At 34.5% G+C, this 11,719-nt stretch overlaps 1 protein-coding gene across 2 annotated transcripts; it reads right to left on the reverse strand.

The window, feature by feature from the left end:
- Positions 1-2,875: 2,875 nt before the first annotated feature.
- On the reverse strand, positions 2,876-11,483 carry LOC101255963 (zinc finger CCCH domain-containing protein 37). 2 transcript variants are annotated; one of them, XM_010315670.4, is made up of 12 exons: positions 11,088-11,483; positions 9,745-9,992; positions 6,898-6,951; positions 6,745-6,822; positions 6,599-6,667; positions 6,282-6,491; positions 5,500-5,537; positions 5,322-5,368; positions 4,811-4,926; positions 4,676-4,729; positions 3,790-3,933; positions 2,876-3,255 (listed from the first exon to the last, which is right to left on the reverse strand). In XM_010315670.4, the coding sequence occupies exons 1-12, from the start codon at positions 11,359-11,361 to the stop codon at positions 3,094-3,096; spliced, it is 1,494 nt and encodes a 497-aa protein (XP_010313972.1). In that variant the 5' UTR covers positions 11,362-11,483; the 3' UTR covers positions 2,876-3,093. The 2 variants fall into 2 exon arrangements, with proteins under 2 accessions (XP_010313972.1, XP_004251961.1); XM_004251913.5 differs by having other exon boundaries at positions 6,599-6,661; positions 11,088-11,461.
- Between the last annotated feature and the right edge of the window lie 236 nt (positions 11,484-11,719).

Raw genomic sequence — 11,719 nt, forward strand, 5'->3', positions numbered from 1 at the left:
TAATAATTAACTTACAAAATTGAGTGAACAACGTGATATAATTTAAAAGAATAAATACACTTTAAAAAGTTTATAAATTGTATATAACTCATTGTGTACTCTTTCCATTGTTTTTCAGATTCCACGTCTTGTGATCAATAACCCTTAGTTGAAATGGAGGAGAATATAATACATACCAACGAATAAAGGATGTACTCCTCCATGTGTTATGCCTTATTTTTATAAGGCTTAAATCATCAGCGGCCTCTTAAAGTTGTCTGCATAATCCACTCAGATACGTCAATTATGACTGGTACCAATTGAACACTTTTACCTATACAAAAACTGTCCATATTAGATATTTTTTCATAATCATCAAAAAAATGTGAAGAGTATATGATACACTTGCAGTGACGTGTCAAAATGACTATTAAAAAATAACATTTGACATTGAACCTCGAAAATTATAAAAAAAACACACATTTAATATCTAATTTTTTTAAAAAGAAAAAAAATAAAAATGTCAACCTATTCTACCCCACGTTACCTCACCTCAACCCAAAATATTTATGAAAAAAGTGTGGTGCTTTTCTTTTTTGAAAAAAGTGTAACTAAAAGAAGAAAAATATTTATTAAGTTTATTATAATGCCAAGTGTCAATAAAAGAAGAAAAAAATATAAAATAAAATAAAAAAGACATTGTTTTAAGTCTTTTTCATATGCTTCAGGGAAGTGCGATACACATTTTTTGTCATGTCAGCATTTTGTGTCTAGTAGGTACATATTTTGAACAATTTAGGTGTTCAATAGGTACAAGTCTTAGTTGAGGTATCTAATTGAATTATGCGGACAACTTTGAAGGGCGGTCGATGACTTAAGCTTTTTTATAATTTTAAGAGCCAAATAACTTATTTATAATATTTTTGATTAAAAAGTATTATAGTTATAATACTTTACTTATTTTTTAAATATAAAAATTTTATTTCAAAAATTAACCATTAATACTCAAATTCAATAAATTGAAATTTAAAAAAAAAAGTACACATTTATCCTTATTCCTCTCGTCGGGTTTAATATATAAAGAAGTAAACTCACAATGTCTACGATATATACATAATTAAAAAAATGAAAAATCAATCGATTAAGCAGACTTATACTACTTAATTACTCATCATGGCTATAGTATACTATAATTACATTCGTGACTAACATTATACATTAATTATGTGGACTGACTATGGGTTTATATAATCAGTCACATATGTTTGTATATGTATAATTCGTCAGAATATACGAATACATATGTATAATATACCGTTATCTAACCAACATACATATAAATTCACCTCTTTGTCCTTTCTCGCTCACCTCTTTCCTCTCTATAGCACATAGTTATGGATTGTAATTATCAAACTATAGTTATATAAAGTAATTAGATTATTTTTATACATATATAAAAGTACTTTTTTTTAAAAAACATAATTTTTTCATAAAACAAAAATTTACCCTAAAATCATTACTAGCTCGGGCGAAGAGGGTAGGGTGTAGTTTGTTTTTGTAGGTGTGATAGCTGGTCAAACACGGAGATCAAAGAGAACATGAATTACAGATAAAAAGGATATATGAATAATAATAATCTGTTTTTTTTTAAATCCCAACCAAATCTCAAAGGCAGTGTAAATAATATTTTATGGCACTAAAATCGGTGCCGTCGCCTTCACGGACACTGCATATAATTAAATTTATATTTTTTAGATTAATGATCATAATGTACTTACTAATAGGAGCCCTTAAATGTCGTTAAAATTAAAATTTGCATCAAAGTTAGTGAAACTTGAAATTCAGCAATTTTCATGAATCATGAGAATATTTATAATCTCAATGACTTTATCATAAATTCTCATCACCAAGGTTATCTATCTGAATAACATGTACATTTGATAAACTTCTAATAAAATATTACTCTAAATATTTAATGACTATTTTACCGGTGTTGAGTCTCATGTATTTGGCAAAAAGTTCTTTTAACTCTTTTTAATTAAGTTGCTTGGGTTTTGAAAATGATAATGCATCCGTGTTAAATTTTTTAAAAATATATATGCACCTGTCGATATTTTTAAAAAATTCATTCAAGTAATTCTAGATATTACAATGTCCTTTCATATTGCTTAAATTTTGTGCAAAGCTAAACTACGTAACATAAATTAAAATAGAGAAAATAATAATACAAAACCTGTCCATTTTTTGTTAGTTGAAGTACTTAAATTATGAAATGTTACTATTACCCCCTTAAGGATTAAACTAAAAAAATTTCTATCTAAAATCCCTGGATTGCCAAGTGGCATCAGAAGTCACCTTATTCTCTTTCTAGTGTTTGAGCTACAAAATATAGACCCCAAAACAATGACATTTTAGCAAGCGCAACAAATGAATTATTATGGCTAAATTTGAAAGGATCAAAATAAATAAAAATAGTAATTATCACGTAATACTCCCTCCGTTTTATCTTATTTGGCTTACCTTGACTTTGATACATTCCTTTAAAAGAAATTATTTTACCTTGTTAATAACTTTAGAATTCCAAATTTGAGTTAAATGACGTTCAGTTTTTATAGCGTCAAAAAGTATGAAATGGATGGAGTACTCTCTTATAGCCTATAGGTCCATGGTGTTATTTCTCTCATGCAAATGACTTTGAAGGGGCTGCATTTTACTTTTATCCTTCTAGAGATAGGTTTTTTTTTCGGGTGCACACAGGTAAAACATCCCCTCCATCACGCTTGACCTAGAAAGCGAACTCCTTACTTTCGTGGGCAAGAAATTTTAAACTTGAGACCTCCAACATGAAAAGTCTCGAGCCCAAACCACTAGGCCACTCCAAAGGATCTTCTAGAGGTTTTGTGCACCGATTAAAAGCATATCATTGCAACAAAAAAAAATGTTCCATCACATTTTGGTGTGGACGAAAAACTGTGTTCCAACTCTAAAAGAATATCCAAAGCTGATCTAGAAAAAATATGATTTACAAGTTTGCTATCAAGAGGTAGCAGAATAAGGTATTCCTGAAAAGGATGTGACTACGAAAATGGCCTTTCAGCTATAACCTTACTGCTGTTATTCATTCACATCAACATTATCGACTCCATCAACAGACAACGATGCCCCTTGGGATGTTGTCATACCCAAGACCTCTCCAGGTGGTGGATGGTCAAATTTGCATGATGCCCCATACTTGCACATACCGGTCTTCATATAGTATGGACAGAGTACAGCACCCTGCCAGTATCATAGCAAAAAACATTACAAACGCATCAAGGAACTAAGGGGACTTCCATTTCTAACAGACCAAGTGAAAGAAGACAAACAATTGAAAGAAGTTATATGCCCGAGCAACTAAAGATGAGAACAGGGAGGGGGGGTTTCAGAAAAGGGCATTGCAGTTTGCAAGTTCACGTATCTGTATAGTACTAAGGTATTCTGTGAGGGGTTTTCGGTGTTCAGAAGATATTCAAACCATAACTAATGGCTGCAATACACAATTACTACCTGCAACCAATGCACTGGTAGGAATTGAGGAAGTCGGTATGTTTTAGTGGTAGACATACATCTGCCATTATTGAATATAAATAGCTGTATCTACTTTACAGTATTACGTGTTATTTGCAGGAGAAAATGAATATGTAACCAACAGAGTTTAGAGGTTGTCAGACAATAAAATTATCAGAATATTTTTTTTATAATGCTACAGAATACTTCTTCCACCAGAAAATGAGCATGTCATGTCTAAATTCTAGCAAAGATAAAGGGTACCTCCCTCCTTGGTAAACCAGCAAGGGTAAGTTTAACATTTGGCTGCTGTACATCCTTTACTGACACTGCAGATGCTGAACGATCAAGAGGGTGATGAAACTTGCATTTTTCACCATACTTGCATTCCCCGGTTTTCATATAGAACTGATATAAAACATGACAAACCAAGCAAGATAAGCAAAAGAAAGATAGTGAATGACTAGATCCAACCATATTAAGAAAAGGTGAAGAGTAATTCATGATTGATCTACATAATAATATAGCAACATGAACGAGAATCCATTCAGCACTACAGGCAGCTCCTATACTATTGAATATGTGTGTAAACTTAAGAATGGATGCAAGTCAACTTTGAAACAGCATACCGAGAGCCCAATAAGATGCACTTCTTTAAGAAGTAGACTGAATAAATTTAGAAGTCAACAAGAGGAAAGAATGACAAACAGTGCTAGAGTGCTACATTTTTTAGACTCCAGAGGATATGATATAGGCATTATTTTGGAAGGTTTGTCATATCTTTGTTAGGATTGATACGGAGTACTTCTGTTCTTTTGGCAAAGGTAGGTAATACAGCAGTCAAGATAGTCAGAGGTTCAAGGAAACAGAGCAATCATTTCCACAGAACTGCAAACACCCGATAAAACGGCTGCTAAAGATGTTCCTTGGGTCCTAGAGTGTATGACTAGAAACCTCAAGATGTACAGCTCTAAAGCCAATTAAGCGGCACCTTTTGATTGGGGGACAACACGAAAGTGCCTTGAACAACTGATAAATAACAAAATCACGATTCATATTGCAGGACCCAAAATAATGTCACATGCATCCAGCTTGAGGGTAGTAATTCACAGATCTTTCAAGTATATCTTAGAACAAAGTAGGTACGCACATCACATTCAACTTGTCCAGGTCGTTGTGGATAGACAGGTGGAAGCACCCCAAGCTGCAGTATCAAAAATAAAAATACTTTCAGGAACACGTTCAAAGCGTTTTAGAGAAGACACAAACTGACAATTGATTATACCATTGTATGAGTCAGTCTCGGATCAAAATTTTGGAAGAGAGAGGCAGCTGGATTAACCATTCCAATGTTCCAATGTGTTGCAGGAGAGGCTACAAGGGCAGGACCAATACCAACTCCTGGAGATTGAAAATACAAAAAGTGAAAGAGAATCAGTAGTTGACACTAGCCATTGAATATTTTATGCTTAGTATTTGCCTATTTGAATAATGCGATAACTTTATAGATGAACTTTCATTTATAGGTCTTCTGCAGCAATCCTTTTATCCATTTATTTCAACAATTTTCAAGTTGCATAGTGAAAGTGGTTTATAAATTATTTTGTGAGAACATGATACATTTTCTAATCCCAAAATTCACATGAGGAAGAAGTATGCTAAGATAATATGTTTCAGACAATCATATATCAGAACAAACAAAGAGAACTCAACAAACAGAAAGCCAATACAAAGATGAAGAGTGGCGAGGAAAAGTTTTTAAGTGATGCTCCAACAGAGCTTATTAATATCCTTACCATTTCTTTCAGGATGGCTGTAACGGCAAGTGCCTCCATACTTGCAGCTGTTTGATATTTGTTAAAACAAAAAAGACGTGTTATAAACCAATGAACAGTCCAACTTCTTCAGTACTCAAAACTGTTAGCAGAAGAACAAAAAGTAAAACCCATCATGTTCACCACAAAAAAGACTAACCTGCCAGTTTTTAGGTAGAAAGGACAATCAACTTCACCCTGTAAAAGATAAAAACCAGAAGAATGAACTACCTCCTGTGGGTCCATGAAACTCACTGCTTATATCTTATTAGGCTTAACAAAAAAAGCCAGCCTCAAGTAGCTAATGTTGTGGTTAATCTTACTTTATCAGCCGAAAAAAAAATTCATGGTACTTGTGAATGAAAATCAAACATGCTTCTGCTTTCTCTTCCTATGGGTTAAAACCTCTATTTGCTAATTTTATCTAAAAAAAAAATCTCAATTTGCTGATTTCTCCACATAGGAAGTACATTAGGATTACACTAGGTTTGTTATTGTTGTATTTCAGAAGTACCAGATCTTCGAAAAGGCATAACATCTGTAGACTATTACCAGAAGAAGACAATCAGATTCAATGAAGCTTAGGATATCTACAATGGCAGCGGCACCCATAATACAGGTAATGAAAAGACATGAAATGCTTTAAGATCCTTAGGCCAGCATAGTGAAAAAGTGTCTCAAGAACAAGTTGCCCTTCATCACAATAAATCCTCACAGACAAATTATGGTACCGGGATTGAAATACCATGATACCTTAATTTTTTTAGAATTAGATTAGTAATTGTCAAATAAAGTAGACCAAAACAGCTGTCTATTGACAGCTATCCTATCACAGAACAAAAGGAAGGGATAATAGAAAAAGACAAACCAAAAAAGCAAACAAAGCACAAAAGAAGCATATAATAACTCTTCTAAAGGTAAAAGACAAAATCTATAAAATACCGGTCTAATGGGAAGGCCCTTGGAGTTGTGCAATAAAGCTGCAACAGAAAGCGGCTTGACTAGATTCACATCCTCAGTCATCTCATAATTAGCTGATCCAAGCTTCCCCACAGAGCCATTTTTTTGTGTTGGAGATGGCAATTGTATATCTCTTGGATGGTGAAATTTGCAGGTAGCACCAAATTTACACGTTCCCGTCTTCATGTAGAACTGCCATTGTATGATTTGAGTAACCATGAACCAGATACACATTATGTGCATACTTGAGCAAGCTTAAGTAACAAGTAGTGCTCCAATTAGCAAAAACATTCACATACCGTGCATTGCTGTTCAGAAGGTCTCTCAGGCAAGTCAGAAACACCAGGATTTTGTACAGAACCCTGAAACTGAAGCCAAATTAACCATTGAAATAAATGGAACTGTCTTCATAGGAAGTAAATAATAATTGAGCCTGTGAACCTACCAAATGAGCTGTGTTATCTTTGGGATGGTTAAATTTGCATCTATCACCGAACTTGCATTTTTTAGTCTTCACAAAATACTGGAAACAAGATAACATAAAATAAGGATATTAACAGCACACATAGTCACAAACTCATCAAAAAAAAATTCTTACTGGACAATCAGGCTCTCCGGGTCTTTCAGGAAGAGATTCAGTTGAAACTGGAACCTGCATAAATGAAAGTGGAAGATAATAACTAGAAACATACGATCTGATCACAAATTTCATGATAAAGAAATGGATCTTGGGTCAACTCAACCCCAAAGTGAGCTCATGAGAGAAGGGTTGTACAAGACTATAAGGAGACCAAATAGCCCTTGTCCCACCAATATGGGACTTCAACACTCCCGAACGTCTAGGATTGGACATTTGGAAGGTGGACAATGTAAGACCCATTAACATCGAAAAGAATGAATTGGGATGCATCTGACAATGATATCATGATAAAGAAATGAATGTTGAACCTAACTCAACCCCAAAAACTAGTTCGGGGGGGGGGGGGGGGAGGGGGGGGGGGATTGACCAAGACAATATAAGGACCAAATAGACTTTATCCAACCGATGTGGGACTCCAATATGTGAGAAACAGAGAAAATATTATTGAGTTGTTTATTCTACATTATCATGTTGAGCCCTAACAGACACCACATTACAATCCTATTCCAAGTAGGACACTATATCGAACTCTATTCTTATTCCTATTCTAACTCTCCTCAAGCTGGTGCATACAAGTTATATGTATTGAGCTTGCCACGGATGTTAAATAATCAAGGACCAATCATGAGCCTGCCGCAGATGTTAACTAAACCGAGGACTAGTGATCAAGGGACTTCGTAAAAATATTTGCAAGCTAATCGCTCGACTTCACAAATTTTGTAACATCTCCTGAGAGCATCTTTTTTTTCTCGAACAAAGTGAAGAGTTAATCTCAATGTGCTTAATCCTCTCATGAAATCCAGATTTGACGTGATATGAAGTGTCAATAGGTTACCACACACAAGTTCCATTCGACTAATTTCTCCAAATTTTAGTTCTTGAAGCAACCGTTTATTCAAAACTAGTTCACAAGTTGCTAAAACATTGCTCAATATGTTGCTTCTGCAGTAGATCAAGCAACTACACTATGTTTCTTACTCTTTCCGGACACCAAATTAACTCCTACAGAAACACAATATCTAAATGTAGAATGTCTATTAGACGGTGATCCTACAAATTAGCATAACATTTGAATATCATACGATCTGCTTATGGCCTCGACCCTCAAAGAATAGTCCTTTACCTGGAGCCGACTTCATATATTGCAAAATGCATCCCAATGGCTATCACGGGGAGAATCCAGAAGCTAGCTTACAACACTCACAAGAAAAGAAATGTCGGATCTAGTCACTATGACATAATTCAACATACCAACCAACCATCTGTGTGTTCTAGGGTGTGCAGTAGATAAATTACTCGATTTATACCTTGTTATGCCCTTAAGTAGTAGACACAACGATGTGGAAAAATGGGACAAAGTTGCGGAGAAAACAGAGAAGAGGTTAGTTTAGTGGAAAGATCAATGTTTATCATTAGGGGGGAAGGGTCACTCTAATAAACTTGGTTTCAGATTCTTTACCTACCTATGAGATGTCTTTGTTCCCTATATATGTCAGTGTGGTGAAGCTTCTAAATAGGCTAAGAAGGGATTTTCTGTAGAAAGGCAACAAGAAAGGGGAGGATTCAATCTAGTGAAGTGGGAAGTGGCAGAATTGAGCGAACTTATAGGGTGGGCTTGGTATCAGAAATTTGAGGATTCAAAACAATAGCCTTCCGATAAAATGGTTATGTAGATTCAGTGAACAAGAATCAACCATGTAGAAGGAGGTCATCACTCACAAGGTTTGGTCAGATTAGCTTATGGTACTTCAATGAGGTCAATGGTACTTATGAAGTGGGGCAGGGGTGGACCCACCCTTAGCTATCGTCAGAAAATTACATAGTATGTAGAGGTCAAATTTTGGTTTAATAAAAAAAAAAATATATATATATATAAATAAAACATTGACACCTCTTAACACAAGTTGAAGGTTTAGTTTAGTAGTTAAGGCATAACAAAATTTCCTTGATGCAGTCTGTTCTAGTATTACTAGTCCCATAATTATATTTTTTTACTACAACCATTGACACCCCTTAATAACAATCATGTGTCAGCCACTGAGTGGGGGTGTGGATATCAACCAGATCTCTATGGCCAAAACTGCAGACAACTCCAGAATTAGAGTAGGCAAGGTAACAGAAACAATGTTTCGGAAAAACTACTGGATTGGGTAAGCAACATTACAGGAAGTCTTCCCTGATCTAATGGTTTTGAGTAGCAACTTTGAAGTCACTATAAATGTGTTGATCCCCTCAAGGGTGGAACTTTAATTTCAGAAGACTTAGTTGAAAAATGGATATCTAGAAAACTAAAGAAAAATAAAGAGTAATCAGGCCAACGTAACATTTGAAATTTGGAAGTTTCAAAACAGCAAAACCTCAATGTTGAAACGGAACGAATAATATCCTAAGGAGTTCCAAACCCTTTCAAATTCAACCAACATTCTACAGAAATGAGATCCTGCGAATACCATTGATTCATAAAGTAAGCAACTAAAATAAAAACTATAAGTAAATCAACTATAATTTATATTATTAATATTGTGTTGGTTTATTATTATCATTATATTATGCAAAATAGTGTTGAATAGCTAAAATAAATAAAGGAAAAAGAAAGAGAAAAAGAGCAGGGAGGAGAGTGAGTACAAAGAAACTATTCCAGCTCTAGCTACAACTATTTAAGAAGAAGCCTTATGCAGTAAGAGCTATTATGACTATATATAGATATACATGGGAAAGCATAATAATACATAGTAAGATAAGGATGACTAATTTGATAATCTATTGTGTTTTATTCTATTAAGAATAAATAGCAATAAAGATCACCTCTTTCCAATTCGGGATACCACCCTCAGGAACCCAAATAGGATGGTCAAACTTGCAGCTATCTCCAAATTTACAAGTTCGTGTTTGCATATAATGGGCACAGTCCTTCTCTCCAGGCCTCTGGGGATATATAGATAAATTGCTTGCACTCTCGAATCTAGGGCGCTTGGCTAAAGGATTGGCTGAACACCAAGCTTCAGCTTGCCCAATTGTATTATGTGCACCCAAAAGTGCCTGATGATACAGTGCTATGGTACATAATATATACATAAACACAAAAACACCGAATGTAGCAGTTATTATGCATACAAGTACAAAATTTTATATTTATGTAAGATAGTACTAAAAATATGTGCGGCAACAAGAAAAAAAATACCTAGTGCAACTTATGATAATGTATTTATGCACTAAATATGCATGCAAAAAGAGAAATCCCGACATTAAAAAAAAAGTAGAAACTATAGGTGTTTGCAAAAGCTTATATACCAGTAAGATTCATCCAGAACTTTGGCATTACATCAAATATGTCTTAACATATGAAGAGCACCATAACATTTTTGGACTTCTACCAAAATTAATTAGAAGAGTACAGATATATCTTAAAGCTATATCAGAGGAGCAACTAAAAGGCACTGTACTGAAGGCAGGGGAAAGAACTAGGGGGGCCAGAGGGGGTTCATCCGAAGTTCGAACCTCTTTCGCCAGAAAATTACACTTTATATATAAGGACAAGTTCCAAATTTACATATATATAAATTTACATATATATATATATATATATATATATATATATCCTTTAATTAACCCCCTCAACACAGTTGAGAAGCTTGGCTCGATGGTTAAGGTGGTTCATTTCTTGTTTGAGATTGTTGGTTTGAACCACATTAAACCTGTTTTTTCCCTTTCTTGAGCTTCAGACTATTAAGCCCATTATTCCCTCATTTTGTAGCAAGTTAAGAGTAATCTCTTCCGTTACGCCTGTTATCTTTGCGAAATTCCCTGGAATCAAGTGTTATTTATTCATATTTTGAATCTCCTAGCTGAAATTGAAATTCCTGCCTAGTTCCAAGCTCACACCCAACATAAGTTAATTGCAAGATTGTTTTAATTTAATTGCTGAGTGGAACTCGTTCCAAGCTCACAGCCAAGGTAAACAACAAACCTATAATTCTCCATACTATCACAATAAATAATGATACCTCTACCTCAAAATCAACTCCTCCTAAAATGAAAAATTTTCAAAGTCGAAACCCTAAGGCTAATGCTAGTCAGTTCATCAACAAGTACAAGCACAATAAACTAAACGAATAGAATAAAACAGAGAGAGGAAGAATGTCTCTTACCGTTAGAGGATGAGCGCTTCAAGCTAGAAAAATAAGAGTCAGTAACAGCGGCAGGTTGTGTAACATCAACACCAGGAGGTCCATAACCTGGAATCCTACTCGCAGTAGGAGAGTAAGTATCAGTCTGATAACTGGAATAGGCGGTAGAACCAAAATAAGTTGAAGAACTCAGCAATGTCTTATCCTTAGAGAGATAATCTTCCATGGATCTCGTATTGGCGGCTACTATTCCGGCGGTGCCACTAGGGTTATAGCCGTAAAGCTGATTTGCCATCTCTCAGTAGAGATTCCACTGGACTCAGCCGACTGCAAATTTGCACACGAAGAAGGGAAAGTTTTTCATGGTTTGGTTTGTTTCTAAGAAAATTTTAACTCAGATAAAGCCCTAAACTTTTTAAAACTATTCATTCAAGCCCTTGATCATTTTAGTAGCATAGTTTACATGGCAAGTGATTTCTATACTCAAAATCTAAAATAAATGGTAAGTGATTTATATACTCAAAAAATATGTGAAATGAATTTTTAATTAGATAAATTAATTATAATATGACATTATTAATGTATGTATTCGATTATGAGCAACTTTCATATATATGAAACACAAAAATCATATTTCTATGTAATAGGTATAG

This window comes from Solanum lycopersicum, chromosome 12 (assembly GCF_036512215.1).
Source record: "Solanum lycopersicum chromosome 12, SLM_r2.1".
NCBI lineage: Eukaryota > Viridiplantae > Streptophyta > Magnoliopsida > Solanales > Solanaceae > Solanum > Solanum lycopersicum.

Coding starts and splice junctions, on each gene's coding strand:
- LOC101255963 (XM_010315670.4), bottom strand. CDS start 11,361: ATGGCAAATCAGCTTTACGGCTATAACCCTAGTGGCACCGCCGGAATA. Junction 6,823..6,897: donor CCGGAGAGCCTGATTGTCCA/GTAAGAATTTTT, acceptor TCTTGTTTCCAG/TATTTTGTGAAGACTAAAAA. Junction 5,538..6,281: donor AGGGCCTTCCCATTAGACCG/GTATTTTATAGA, acceptor TATCTTTTACAG/GGTGAAGTTGATTGTCCTTT.